This window comes from Rattus norvegicus, chromosome 5, assembly GCF_036323735.1.
Source record: "Rattus norvegicus strain BN/NHsdMcwi chromosome 5, GRCr8, whole genome shotgun sequence".
In the NCBI taxonomy this organism is placed as follows: Eukaryota; Metazoa; Chordata; class Mammalia; order Rodentia; family Muridae; genus Rattus; species Rattus norvegicus.
This window is the reverse complement of record NC_086023.1, coordinates 141,025,885-141,040,985: the sequence shown is the minus strand read 5'-3', so window position 1 is coordinate 141,040,985 and position 15,101 is coordinate 141,025,885. Positions and strand designations below refer to the sequence as shown.

Below are 15,101 nucleotides of genomic sequence, written 5' to 3'. Positions count from 1 at the left end.
ATACTTCGGTTTCTAGGAACTGTTTGCTGAGATTGAGAGAAATCAGACAAAACTGGACCAATGTCAAAAACTTTCCCAGCAGTACTCCACTACTGTAAAGGTAATTGTACCATATCCCGGAAGGAATAAATGATCTTCAGGTTAGGACTGATACATTATCAGCCTAAGTTCTTTTCTGGATAGATTATACAGTGCTCTCCTAGAGGTTGTCTCTGGCTTCAGTTTTTACTGTCACATAAGACTGAACACGGTGGTGCACACCTAATGCCAGCATTTGGAAGGGTTAGGCAGGAGGATCAGATGTTCAAGGCCTTCCCCACTTCCCCCACTGGGAGTTTGAGACCACCCTAGGCTACATGAGACCCTAGCCACTAAATAAGTAAATAAGAACTTGAATTTTCAGAGTAAGTAAAACTATATTATAAATAGCTATATTCATTTGTAGAGACGACACCAGTATTTCTTGCAGGCAGAATGGCCCAATGTTTGTGAACAAACACTAAATGTAGTCCAGCAAGAAAATACTATGTTTTCGTTATGTGCTGTGTTGTTAGCTAAGAAGTCTTAAGTAAAAGTAGTCAAATTTCTCCTGTTCTTAGGACTATGAGTTGCAGCTTATGACGTACAAGGCCTTCGTGGAGTCACAGCAGAAATCTCCGGGCAAGCGCCGTCGCATGATTTCCTCTTCAGATGCCATCACACAGGAGGTGAGTGGATGGCAGCAAACCCATGTCTCCTGAGGGAAAGTGGGTTGGGAGGAGAGGAGGGGCTGTGATCAGGATGTGAAGTGAATAAATAAATACATTAATGGAGAAAAAAACTGAAAAGCTCTCATTTGTCCCTTCTTTGTGTTGTCTTCCTTATTCAACTGTTGAATTTTACTTTTCTGGATAATAACATATCAAAATTATTCTTTTGAACTTATAGTTCATGGACTTGAGGACTCGATACACAGCTTTGGTGACATTAACGACTCAGCATGTAAAATATATCAGTGATGCTCTCCGGCGGTTGGAAGAAGAAGAGGTGAGAATAATTGGGTGCCCATCCTTGTTAAAGGAATGATTAAAAACGCTGTGCCTCACCGGGCACATGGAAATTAGATAGCAATATATGTCTTTTCCCATTCTATCAGTCGTACTCCATGTAGTCTCTCTGTTCACTCATGGTTCTAAAAATTATTAAACTAGCAAGATTCTGTATATAATGAACAATGTATTTCCTGTCTGACTTTGGAAACATATCACCAGGCCAGCCTAGTGAGACCCTGATCACAGCACTGACTTTCTATTTCCTGTTACAGAAAGTGGTAGAAGAGGAAAAACAAGAACATGTGGAGAAGGTTAAAGACCTTTTGGGTTGGGTGTCTACTCTGGCGAGAAATACACAAGGAACAACTACCTCATCTCGCACTAGTGCATCCACAGACATTGAGAAGGCCATTTTGGAACAGCAGGTGAGTAGAAAGCCCATCGCTCTCTGCACAGGGGGAGTCCTGCATGGAACAGGTCCCATGGCTGCTCCAAAGACAATCCTTACTTTAGAAAAGACTGGCTCCAAGACTATAACACCTTCAGCTGCCTGGGTGTTCATTTACCTTTTTAAACATCTGTCTCCCATTTATAATTGTATAGATTGATTTTCTCCTTGGTTTGTGAAAACATATTTGAAATCATGTTTGACTCTCAAGTCTTGAGTTTGAAAAAAAAAAACAAAACAGCTACTTTATTTCTACTACTAGGTTCTGGCAGAAGAGCTGACAACCAAGAAAGAACAAGTTTCTGAGGCCATTAAAACGTCACAAATCTTCTTAGCCAAGCATGGTCATAAGTGAGTCTGACCTTTTCAACTAACTGAATCGTTTTTATTCTTTTATTTATTTATTTATTTATTTATTTATTTATTTATTTATTTATTTATTAACAATCCAGACTTTATTCCCCTCCTGGTTCACCCTCCAACTGTTCCATATCCCATACCTCCTTCCCCCACCCCCAGCCCACCCCCCACCAGCCCTGTCTCCAAGAAGATGTCTCCCATCCCCACCCCTGCAGACCCCCGACTTCCTGGGCCCCAAGTCTCTTGAGGGTTAGGCGCATCTGCTCTGACTGAGTCCAGACCTGGGAGAGGCCCCCAGCACATATACTACTGACTGAATCTTAAAAGTGACGATGAGAAGCTGCACTGGAGAATTCCTGCACAAGAGCTTTGCGTTTTGTACTGAGGAGTTTTGTTTTGTTTGTCTTGTTTTATTTTATTTTGTTTTTTAACCTCAACTACGAGGAGGAATCTTAAATATGATTGACATGGGGGTATTATAGAGGATGAAAGGCAGGCATCATATAATGAATGCAAGAGGTGTAGTAGATTACAGAGATGGCAGAGATTCAGGAGGTATTAAGGGGCTGGCAAGATGACTCAGCACATAAAGTTGCTTGCTACCAAGCCCAACAAACTTAATTCAATTCCCAGGATCCACAGGGTAGGAATAGAGAATTAACTCCCCAGATTTTCCTCTGACCTCCATATGCATGTGCCCATGCAAATACACATACAATAAATAAATGTATAAATTTTTAAAAAGATATTAAATGTGGTGAATCTATGTGTTTGGTCACATGGAAAATCATTAGAAAAATTGTTATACTAGTGGTTCATGCCTTTAATCCCAGAATAGGCAGGTAGATCTCTGAATTCCACACCAGTTTGATCTACATAGTGAAGGGTAGGCCAGACACTGTCTCTAAACAAAACAAACAAAAAACCCTTCTAGGCTTTTAGATAGACTATTGACTATGATGATCCCACTCACACATACGAAACACAGAACAAGGAGCGAGTTGCAGAACAATGTAGCTTAGACATTGTTGAATATGAGAGCCTGTAGAACGTCAGAGTGGAAATACCTAGTGTGTTGTAAGATTCCTCGATTACTTTATTTATGCCTTAGGTAGACTCACCAAAGGTTCCCAGTGGGCAGATATGTAGGAAGTTTGGAAATAATGATAAAAGTCTAAAGGGACAAAGGTTTAAGTTACTAATGTAGTAGAAATCATAAGGGTAAATTAATCTAAAAGGACTTTCAGATGTCCTCTGTAAAGGAAATTTAAGAGAAGGAATACGAAAATGTTGGTGGATAATACCTCAGCACCCATGAAAGTTCAAAAGAGGAGGGGGGCTCAAAAGTCAAGAAAGATCGATGAATATCTAATATATTTGGCTGTTGGAACTTTTTGGTTGTATTGATAAAAGGTTGTAGGGTGAAATCAGAGTCAAAATGATGAATAGTAAGTAAATGAGAGGTAAGGAGGCCAAGGAACTGAAATTCAACTCCTTTCCTAAAGTGTGAGTATAGGAAAGGAAGGCATTGATACAAGTAATGAGAAACAGAATGTACTCTCAAAACCTTTTTCTTAGAAGGGGGAAGACGCCTGTGTTCATAGAGTGTCTTAAGCACAGCGAAGAGCCAATAATAGGTAGGAGGGGCGTGAGTAGTCAAGACAGCTTTCCCATGCAGTATAAGGATATAGCCTCAGGTGTGTCAAGAGTTAGGTCCAAGAGTAAGAGAAGTAATAGCCAGTGGTCTATTTGTATCTTACTTTTAAGTAGCTGGTTTACTGACGATTAGTGTAGTGCTCAGGCAAAATGATGAAGGGATTAACTGAGGACTCCCACTTGGATTTTCTGAGGACCTGTTAAAATTTACAAACCTGTAGGATTTCTCTATGTCTATGGGATTTTCCCTCCCTTACAGGATGTATTTGGCATCATGTGGGATCTTAGAGATCTGGTTTTTAGTCTAATTAATGAGTGGTCAGGCAAGAATAATATTAAGGACCTGATTAAGAAAATCCACTGTAGGGTTTAGATGCCAAAGATAAATTGAAGATAGAGAAAACAATAGGCTCAGAGCAATTAGAAGAGCCAAAGAAGGCTTGGAGGAATCTCAGTTTGTAGGTAACATAAACAAACAAACAAACAAACATAGTTCATTCTCAGAATATGGGGAAGCCAACCAACTTTTAGGTTTCACCAGATTCAAGATGTGAACCTCTAGGAAGACAGGAAATGAATGTCTATGGTGACAACACATGGTGATATTGACATTAGGTGACAATATCTTGTTTCCTACCTAAAGCAAACCTGATTGAATCGTAAAACTTAGAGTTTAGTAAGCATTGTATGGTGGTAATCCATCATAGGAAGCTAACCCAGAAGGGTTACCAGTTTAAGCTCACCTAGCCTGGGCCACATAGAGACCTGACTTCTTAAAAACAAAACCCAAAACAAATAAAAATGGCTAAGATGGGGAGAGGAGACAAGGGCAAAGGGGGGTTGATGAGGAATGTGCTCAACAGATACATCTACATACAAAGGCTTTATTTTTTTTTAATTGGATATTTTCTTTATTTAATTTCAAATGTTATCCCCTTTCCTGATTTCCCCTCTGGAATCCCCCTATCCCCTCCCTTCTCCCCTTTCCGCTATGAGAGTGTCCCCCACCTACCCACCCACTTCACCCTAGGAAAAGCAAGAAAGTAATCTTCTTGCAACAAACCCAAAAGAAGAGAGCCACAGAAACATTATTCTACCTTTAACAACAAAAATAGCAGGAAACAACAATCATTACTCCTTAAAATCTCTTAATATCAATAGACTCAATTCTCTAATAAAATGATATAGACTAACAAACTGGACAGGTAAATAGGACCCATCATTTTGCTGCTTACAGGAAACACACCTCAGTGACAAAGACAGACTGTACCTCAGAGTAAAAGGCTGGAAAACAAAATTTCCAAACAAACTGTTCCAAGAAACAAGCTGGAGTAGCCATTCTAATATCGAATAAAATTGACTTTCAACCAAAAGTTATCAAAAAGGAGAAGGAAGGGCACTTCATACTCATTGAAGGGACATTCCACTCAGATGAACTCTCAGTTCTGAATCTCTGTGCTCCAAATGCAAAGGCACCTACAGTCATGAAAGACACCTTCCTAAAGCTCAAAGTATACACTGCACCACATACAATAACAGAGGGAGACTTCAACACTCCACTCTCATCAATGGACACAGAAACCCAACCGAACACAATGAAACTAACAGAATTTATGAACCAAATGGATTTGACAGATATCTATAGGACATTTCATCCTAAAACAAAAAAATACAAAGGCTTTAAAAATAAGAAAAGTTAAAGGTGACTAGGTAAATAATAGGTAAGTGAAATTTATAATTGGTTTAAAATGAGAATAACTGGAAAGGAATAAAGACATATAAAATAGGACCATATCATACATTTTGAGGCCTAACAATTTAAATGTACAATGATTTTATATTATTTCAGCATCACATTTGCTGTATATGAGTATATCACATTTATATATGAGTAAGGCTAAGGAAAAGAGGAGGTCATTTTGATTGATTACAGATCCAGATCTATAAGCATAGAGTTATATAACCTTGACATCACTAAGAATCATAGGCTATGAGTGAGATGCCAAAGTTGCGTGCGTATAGGAGACTGGTTGTGTCTAGATAATCCATTCAACAGTTTTGAATATAGTTTGGAGAATTCTTCCCCTGAGAGAAATATGATGCTTCATCCTTCAGGCTTTCAGAAAGAGAGAAGGAACAGATCTCTGAGCAGTTGTGTGCCTTGAACAAGACTTACCATGATCTTTGTGATGGTTCTGCAAACCAACTCCAGCAGCTCCAGAGCGAGCTGGCTCAGCAGACAGAACAAAAGGTATTTTTAGTTTTGGGCTCCATATATTGTGGAAGCCCTTTAAATGGTATGAAAGTGGCTTTGCTGATTGAGAGTCATGTTCACTAGCTTGCCATTACCAATGTGACTTAATATTTAACCTCACCTTAGCAGCCATTTGTCATGTGTTTCCTTAACGGGGTTCCATGATGTGTTGGTCAGTTAAAAATATTAGAGGGCACTTACAGCAACCCTCTGTTTCTGGTCTACTCCTGTCTCCACCTACATTTTACCATTGCATATTGGAAAACAGTTGATGAGAATTTAAATTCTTTATTTGTCTGATCACAGGTCAATAAGTTTATACTCCTTTGAGACATTGTCATCTAAGAGTTGATAGCCAAGAGTTGTGGATATTGGCAAGAACATGCTTATAACCCTCTTCCTTCTGTAGAGTGACCAGGGAGAGTGAACGCCACTGACTGAGACGCTGGTTCCCCTCACCATCCATGGTCATCTTATCACATAGCATATTACCAGTTCTCACCTCACCTTCAATTTTGTACCACATGAAAGTCATCATAGTTGCTGTTGGTTGTCTTAAGTTCTTTCTGGATACGTGTGTGTGTACATTTAACCAATTGTATCCTGTGTCTCTGGGATATACAGTGTGTCTGCCTGCTTATTCCCTATGTTGTGAAGCAATGGCCAGTTTATGTGGGGAAGGCTACGCTGGTAAATCACATTTGGTCTACATGATTCAAAAATGATTATTCAAACAAAATATATCTTGATTCTGAAACATAGATACAAATTTCTAAGTTCATAAAGTCTACAGGCTAGAACCAGCCCTGCTTTGATAGTATATTTTTAGGAAGAGTGTGCTGGTGTAGAATTTTCTGTGTAAGGTAGCCCACTCTAATGGCTGCTGCTTCACCATATAAGGGAGTATGTGAAAAGTTTTAACAATTGCTTGCCGAGAACATCCAGTTCTCATTTTGAGAAGTTAAAAATGGGTGGGAGGGGGAGAAAGAAAGCCCAAGACCAGCTGCTGAGCACCACTACATTGAGCATGATGTGTCCCTGTACTGTGTGCGTTTCATGTAAAGTATTGTTCTGATTAACTGACATCCTTGCTTACAAGTTTCACTAACCCTTTGGAGTTTAAGCACAAATGCACAAAGGGAAAAAGAGGACGACCTGTTTGGGGTTCTTTTTTGCAAAAAAACAAACAGTCGCATGCTGGACGCTAACACCAAGCTTACACTGTGTATGTGATACGGCTGAGCTGCTCCGTAAGGCTCTATTTCCTATCTGCCTGAGGCGTGCTCTGCAGTGTGGGTAAGTAGAAGCCTTTTGTTTTCTTCCCTCATCTCCTTCTTACTGTTCATCTACGTCAGAATGTCCATGTTTGGTAGACTAGATTTCTCTGGATTACTTCCCAGCTCAGTGCTGCCTGTCTAGCCTCCAGTTATTAGGGTGTTGGAAGGAATTATGGAGGCTTTTCTCTTTGGGTCAATTCCAGGCTTTTTTTCAATGTCAGCATTTTTGAGATTATAACCCCTAAAGAAGAAATTAGAAAATGTCAATACAGTCCTCCCTTTTGTTATAGCATCTCTTTCTCCACAGGCTTTATATGGATTTTCTTTTTCTTTTTCTTTTCTTTTTGGTTTTTTGAGGTAGCTCCTGGAACTTGCTCTGTAAACCATACTCCTGGCTCTGCCTCCCAAGTGCTGGGATTAAAGATGTGTGCAAACACCCAGTTTATGAATTTTCAAAAATATATGTTTATGTATACACAACCATACACCAATGAGTTTTCTTTTTAATCTCTCTAAAATAGAAACATAGTAGATCTGTATGATGTATGTGTTTCAGTTATATAAATTGAACCCTGCAATACAGAAATTAAAGACTGGGGAGAAGAACAAATAATATACTTTGTAGTGTGATGAATTCTGCCATTAATTGGGCATATACAATGAAGTGGAGAAATGAGCCAAATCCCTCTTTGTTATCCATTCTCATTCTTATGTGCAGTCCTCAAGCTTGAAGTCCTTGCTCCGTCTTTAAAGGGGAAGCTATGGCCTAATAGTGTTAAAGGTTTTCTTACATGCTATCTGTTTATTTGCTCACTGTTGATTGCATTGCAGATACTGTTCCTATTCATGTAGAGAAAAACTACGCTTTTAATATAGTTTACCTGTCACTGAGAATAGAAACAAAGCGCACTTGTTAGTAGACAGGGAAGTGGCTGACAATTAAGTCTGGATTATGTAGGAATAAGTTATGAATTTAAAAAAAAATCTAAGAAAATACTGCCCAAAGAGAGACAATGAATGACGAGCATGGTGGTGTCTGCTCTTAATCCCATCACTGTGGAGGCAGAGGCAGGAATCTGCTGCTGGGAAGTTTGAGGCCAGCCTACTCCATACAGTTTATACCAACCAGGACAGTCCGAGTTTCATAGTGAGACCCTGTCTCAGAAAACAAACAAAAGGAAAAAGAGCTGTAAACAGAGCTCAATGCAAGTGATCATGCAGTCAAGTGGCTAAACTCTTTAAATGATATGAAATTTGAAATAAAAGGCTTTAAATTGAGAAGTCTTCAGCAGGTGATTCTGGAATTTACAAAGGTAATTTTAACAATGTATAAGGTTTACCTTATTCTCTGAATTTAAAGACTAACTACTATTTAAGGTGTGACTTTACTTTTCATACTTTCCAGAACTATCTAGAGAAACAATATATACATATATATATATATATATATATATATATATATATATATATCCTCAAAAGATTTGAGACCATGTTTGTTTCTGGAACTCACTTGTTTTGTTACATAGTGTGTCTCATGTTCTTACATGCAAACTGAGATTAATCTTTTAAAGGATCATTGTGAAGATTCTATGTCAGCCCTCAATATTCTAAGTCATCATAGCTCTTACATCACCTATTTTAGCCTGGACTGGAAGCAGTGACTCTCGTGGTTTTCACAATCTGTTTCACCCTTGACTTGCTCTTTCAGGTCTTCCTAGCATGGGCCTCCTAGAGAGTTAATTCTCAAGCACACATTGCTTGACTAATAGACCTTTGGGCTCGTAGGACACCTGCACTCATCTGCACCCATACACACAATTTTAAAAAGTAAAAAAACAAAATCTTTTAGCCGTCTAAGACAAGCAGTGTGGCTCAACAAGTAAAAATACTACCAGGCCCACAAGATGGAAGGACAGACCGAATTCCCACTAGTTGTCCTCTGATTTACACATGAGTGCTGTGTCTCTTAAATGCCTACATGCATGCATACACACACACACCCTATACGGTAGGTAGGTAGGTAGGTAGATAGATAGATAGATAGATAGATAGATAGATAGATAATAAATGAATAAATAAATAAGACGATTGTTTTCTAAGAAGCTATTCTCTTTCCACTGCGTGCTTCTTTGTAAATAAAGCGTGTTACTCAGATATGCTTACTGCTGCCTGTCGTCCTTTAAGCAATCTGTGAACTTCTGGCTCTGTTAAACATTTGGCAGTTTAGAAAAATTACTTCCTAGCATGAATGGTCTGGCTTGCATTTTGATATTTCATACAGGTCGGGGCTTACTCCGGGTAGGTTTTTCTTGTGATCAGAATTTCATCTACTCTGGTTCTCTTTCAACACTTATACTTTTTATCATTGATTCTGATTCAATTTTTGTTTTAATTCTTTCTTTTAGGGTTGCAGAGCAGTTGCTGGGGTGATTGACCTAGGCACAGTGGAGATATTCCCCATCTTCAGAGCCATGCAAAAGGGCCTCATTGACCAAGACACAGGCCTTGTGCTCCTGGAATCCCAGGTTATCATGTCTGGCCTCATTGCTCCTGAGAACAGTGAAAAGCTCTCTTTGGAAGAGGGCCTCACCAGAAATCTCATTAGCCTTCCAATGTACCAACACCTCCTAGGACTAAGGGATTCTCTGTCTTTAATAAGTAGTCTTACAGGGACCCAAGGCTCCCTTTCTGTGGTGGAAGCAATTGAAAAGAAAATAGTCAGTGAGAGATTTGGACTGAAAGTCTTAGAAGTTCACCTGGCAACTGGAGGTTTCAGTCTCCCACCAAGTGAGAACTATATTAATCTGGAAGAAGCTTTTCATCAAGGCTTCATTGCATCATGGCTTCATTCAGAATTACAGTCTCACCTGAGAACATCCAAGAATTTGATAGACCCCAACACAGCCGAAAAAGTTGGCTTGCTGGAACTGATGCAGCGATGTATCAGCCATCAAGAGTCAGGGTTAAAATTGTTGCCTGTCAAGCAGTTGGCAGGGGGAATGGTTAGCTTGAAATCAGGTGGGAAAGTTAGCATTTTCCGTGCTGTTCAGGAAGGGCTGATAGATAGGCAGGTCACTGTCCGGTTACTGGAAGCTCAGCTGTTTGCTGGTGGCATAGTGGATCCAAGAACAGGACACAGACTTACAGCGGAAGAGGCTGTGAGACATAATTTGATTGACCAAGATATGGCCTGTGCTATTCTTATAAGGCAGCTTCAGACAGGAGGCATCATTGACACCGCCACAGGAGAAAGAATGACTATTGACGAAGCAGTGACCAATAATCTAGTAGCTGCTAAGATTGCTCTTGTAATTCTGGAATCCCTCTGGTCATTTATGGGGTTACTGTTGCCTGAATCTGGAGAGATCCTCCCAATTACAGATGCTCTAGAACAAGGTATTGTGTCTAATGAATTAGCACATAAAATCCTCCATAACCGACAGCAAATTGAGGCTCTTTTTCTACCAACAATCACAGAGGTTTGGTCCTGGGAAAAAGCAACAGAGAGTGGTATCCTAGATAAAGATCTTGCCAATAACTTAAGGTCAGTCTGTATCCCTGACATGAGGCCCCACATACAACTAGCAGACTCTGCAGAGCAAAGCAAAGTAGGCGTTGCTGCTGGGAAACCACCTCTGTCGTGCCAAAGAGAGGGAAGAACCAGCCGTGAAGAGAAGCTGCTGTTTCAGCTGATGACTCACAGCTACATTAATGCACACACTGGACAGAGGCTGCTTCTACTGGATCAAGAGCTGGTGGAGATGCTAACATCCAGAGATGAGTATCAAGTAGGTCTTCCAGAAGTATTTGAAATTCAGCCTCAAAGACTCGACACTTCTAAGGATTTACAAGAATTGGATCCTGGGACTATCTCCCAAATTTCCAGTGCTAGGAAGCCCTGTGAATCCCAGTTTCCTTCTCAGAGCAAGGGCTATCCCAGTCAGGAAAACTGTACTCAAGCAAAAGGTGAGAGGTCTGTCATAGGAAGAGAGTGCTCTTCTGCAGAGAGTCCTGAAAGGGAGCTGTTTGTGGGAGAACAAGGAGCCATTACTGAAAATGTTGGCAGTTTGAAGGTCATCAATAAAGTCAAATTAGAGCTACAAAGTCCATTGTTAGGAAGTAGAAAGGAAGAGCAAACAGAAATGTTTAGCGAGGAAAATGTCAGCAGTGATCCCCTCCTTGTAGAATGTCCTGAGGGATCTGAAGATATGTCCTTGGTGCTTGACAAGGACCTTTCTACTGAGAAGTCAAAATGCCAAGCTCCCACAAAGTCTTCATTTACACGTCACAAAGAACAAGTGAAGACTGTCAAAGCTGACCATATTCCAAGTGAAACTGGAATACCACTCACAAAGTCTCAAAATAAAACTTCACAAGTTCAGGTAGATGCTTCTGTAAGTTTGAAATCAGAATTTAAGTCAGAATACGATGAGAAAGAGTTAAATGAAACACTTTTGGTTAAGGGTAGCCACAAACAAAGCCAAGAAGGACAGAGTGTTCCAGATGGTCAGATGGTGGTTTTAGAAAAGGCTGATACAGAAGATAATGGTGATGAGCCTTCCTTGTTGTGTAGTTCTCCTTTTGAAGATGCTACCTTAAGTACATTATCTGCACAGCTACAGGATGGTGGTATCTTTCATGAAGAAACAGGTCAGAAACTCTTACTAAATGAAGCAATAGCCCAAGGCCTTGTGTCTAGCCATACTGCTGTGAAACTTATGGGGAAATTGAACATGTTTCGGGGCTTCTTCGACTCCCAGACATGTGAATCTTTGACAACTGAAGAAGTCATTGACGAAGGTCTAATGGACGAGAAATTATTATGTAATGTCCTTATGTCAGACAAAGCTATAAGTGGTATCTTAGACCCTAGGACCCACTCACTGTGCTCTGTACAGGAGGCTGTAGCAGCTGGACTTCTTGACAAGGAGACAGCCACAAGAATTTTAGAGGGACAGGTGATAACTGGTGGAATTGTTGACCTGAAACGAGGCAAAAGGCTTTCAGTAACTTTGGCCTCAAATCTTGGTTTGGTAGACACTACTGACCAGACAGAACTTATCAATCTGGAAAAGGCTACCAAAGGCAGAGGTGCTGAAAAGGCGGTTAAAGAGAGATTAATTGGGCTACAGATGGAAACAACAGGACTTCTGGACCCTGAAAGTAAAGCACCATTAACAGTCTTGCAGTCCATTGATAGAGGTCTTATAGAGAGAGAAGAAGCTATTTATCAGTTGACTAAGCAAGTACTTGATGGTGGTATCATTCATCATATATCTGGCTTGAGACTCTCTGTTGATAATGCCTTTAAACATGGCATGATTGGTGAAGATGTAGCCAGGCAGCTCAGAAAAGTTGAGAACTTTAACCACCATCAATTTTTTCATCCTCAAACAAAGGAAGCTCTTTCCTTCTCAGAAGCCATAAAATTAGATCTTGTTTCTCCAGACTTGAAAAGAGAAATCCAAGAGATTCTGGACTTTAGTGAAAACTTGGGGGATCTCATTTATGGCCAGAAATTGACCTCGGTAAAAGCTAACAAAGAAGAATCCTTAGCTAATAAAACAGCATTGCCTTCGAGAGTGATACATGGGGTTATAGATCCTGAGAGCTGCACAACAATTCCCTACTCAGAATTGGTAAAGAAATGTAGGATTGACATTGAATCTGGATGGAGATATCTCGAAGTAATTCCACTCTCTGATATTAAAGATGAGATGAGCAACAAAGTGCTAACACCATCTGAAGCAATTCAGCGTGGAAAAGTAGACTTTGGGTCTATGTTGAAGGTTTTGGAAGCTCAGGCGAACACTGGTGGAATCATAGATATGGCCACAGGAAAAAGAGTGACATTGGCATCAGCTTTAGAACAGAAACTCATAGATGAAAACATGGCCAGGATTATTGCATCCCATCAAGTGTTAACTGGAGGAATTATTGATATATATAATGATCAAAGAGTGACTTTAAATGATGCTGTTGAGAAAAGGTTGATTAGCCCTGAACTGGCAACTATGATCCAAGCAGATACCTTAGGAAAGCAAGGTGGGACTGGAGTATGTGAATTAAAGGGTGAATTTCTAAGAAATGAGTTTAGGAAGGCCACCAGGGAGAGTTATGATAAAGAGAAACATGAGGGAGTGTTACAAGTTGGAAGTCAGTGTGCTCAAGAAAAGGCTAACGTAAGGGTTTCTTATGGGGTAAAGGTAGGAAAGGGCAAGAAGATTTCAGTAGAGATGGAAGGCCAGCGTCAAGACGAGGAGAAGGCTTCTTCAGACAATGAAGTATCTGCCAGCATCGTAAGTCCTGGTGGTCTTGAGGGTGAATCTACACACCAAGTTTTGGTGACGCATCCCTGCTCAGGATCTTCTGATTTGAAACTCATAGAGGAAGCCAGGAGTCCAGAGGTAGAGCAGGAGGAAGCAGTAGCACGAATGAAGATGACTCCTCACGTAAATCGGTCAACCCCAGGCCTGGATGCTGGAGAAGCAAGAGACTGTCCAGGGAGAGTGGGTTCGAAAGGACAAGAATCTAAGCATGAACCAGCAGGCAAACTGTCGAGTGTGCAGGCAGCGAATGTGGAAGTTGGTAGGAGAGGAAGGAGAGAGACGGGTGGAGAGGAAAGAGTCCAAACAAACAAAGTGGCAGCAGGTCCTTCTGAGGAAGAGTTGGACCAGGAAGTTACAATTGGTGACGAACATGGCTCCTTTGTAAAGAGCCAGCCTATGAAGACAATTGGAAATGACAGGGGAAAAGAAGGTGGTAGAGAAAAGGACTTTTCTCTTGTTTGTAAAACCGAAGGCTTCCCTTCCCAGATGACATTCAAAGATGCTTCCCTAGAAAATCAAAATGCTTTGATGTTCTTCAGCGAAGGGGAAACGAAAACTGTCAACCTCTGCTCGATTTTAAAACAAAGAGAAAAGTTATCTCAAGAAACTGCTAGTATTGTCCAGAAGGAACCATTCTCTTCTGAGATTCCAAGACCTGAAAGACTGAACTCCCAGGAATCAGATGGAGAATCCCATATTTCTGACATGCCCTGCATTTCCAAAGGTCCCATGGCTGCCCAAATTACCACAAGACAGGAGACTACTGATGAACAAGACCTGAGTATTACATCTAAGACTGCAGAGACCAAAGATAGGATTTTCCCATCCAAAAATTATAAAGAAAAGTTACTTCAAGAAATACCTATGGACTCAACAAGAGCCCATAAACTGAAAGAAAGCACAGTTTCCACTCTAGACACGGAAGGACTCGGTTATCTAGATTCCTCAGATATAAAGGCTCTTCATGAGGATAGCAGAGCAGATCGTGAGTTTAGTGGACATCAGAAATCAAAAATAACAACAACCCAGGAAGTAAAATTTCTAGAAGTGGTAAATCCCCTAGTTAGAGACGCAGAAGGTCACAGAGGGTCCTCTAAGGACAGAGTGGCTCAAAGAGGACCCAGAACCTTGGCATCTCTTCTTCCGGAGAAACTGCCCGCAGGGACAGCACAGAGTGAGAATACAAAGCAGCATGACACAGTCATTATTGCCACCACTCCCGAAATGAGGGAGGAGATGCCACTGTCCCTGCCATGTTCTCCATTGAAGGTGGATGAGCAGATACCTAAGGAGAAGCACAAAGAGCTCCCTGGAGATGAGCGAGCCTCCTGCATGGCTACACCTAGTGGGAAGGGGAGTGAGGGTGTAAAGCCAGCACCTTGCAGAGCAACTCAGGCAAGTATCCCAATGTGTTGGGTTCCGTTTTATTAGAGTTTGGGGGCTATTTTTGTTTGGTTACTTTTGATTTGGTTTTCAAACAGTGTTTAACTATGTGACCCCAGCTGGCCTGATGCTCACTATGTATCCTCAGGGAGGCCTCCAATTTGTGGCAATCCTCTTGCCTCCCATTCTGGGATTAAAGACACACACCATCATTTCTCTGGCTTAGTAGTTGGTTTTTACACACACAAACACACACACACACACACACACACACACACACACACACAGACACACACACACACAGGCTTAGTAGTTGGTTTTTACACACACACACCCTAATAATAATAAGAAATAAATCCATTT

The 15,101-nt window shown here is 40.7% G+C and overlaps 1 protein-coding gene across 31 annotated transcripts in view; it reads left to right on the top strand.

The window, feature by feature from the left end:
* Macf1 (microtubule-actin crosslinking factor 1) overlaps window positions 1-15,101 on the top strand; it is a 325,299-nt gene that overhangs the window by 193,142 nt on the left and 117,056 nt on the right. For 27 of the 31 annotated variants that reach the window (NM_001135758.3, XM_063288002.1, XM_063287999.1 and 24 more), the window contains 7 exons: window positions 17-100; window positions 600-707; window positions 928-1,026; window positions 1,304-1,456; window positions 1,742-1,830; window positions 5,611-5,746; window positions 9,432-14,750. In NM_001135758.3, the coding sequence (NP_001129230.2) occupies window positions 17-100; window positions 600-707; window positions 928-1,026; window positions 1,304-1,456; window positions 1,742-1,830; window positions 5,611-5,746; window positions 9,432-14,750 (5,988 nt within the window). The remainder of the gene's footprint in view (window positions 1-16; window positions 101-599; window positions 708-927; window positions 1,027-1,303; window positions 1,457-1,741; window positions 1,831-5,610; window positions 5,747-9,431; window positions 14,751-15,101) is intronic. The other 4 variants (XM_063288013.1, XM_063288012.1, XM_063288015.1 and 1 more) reach the window with 1 other exon arrangement.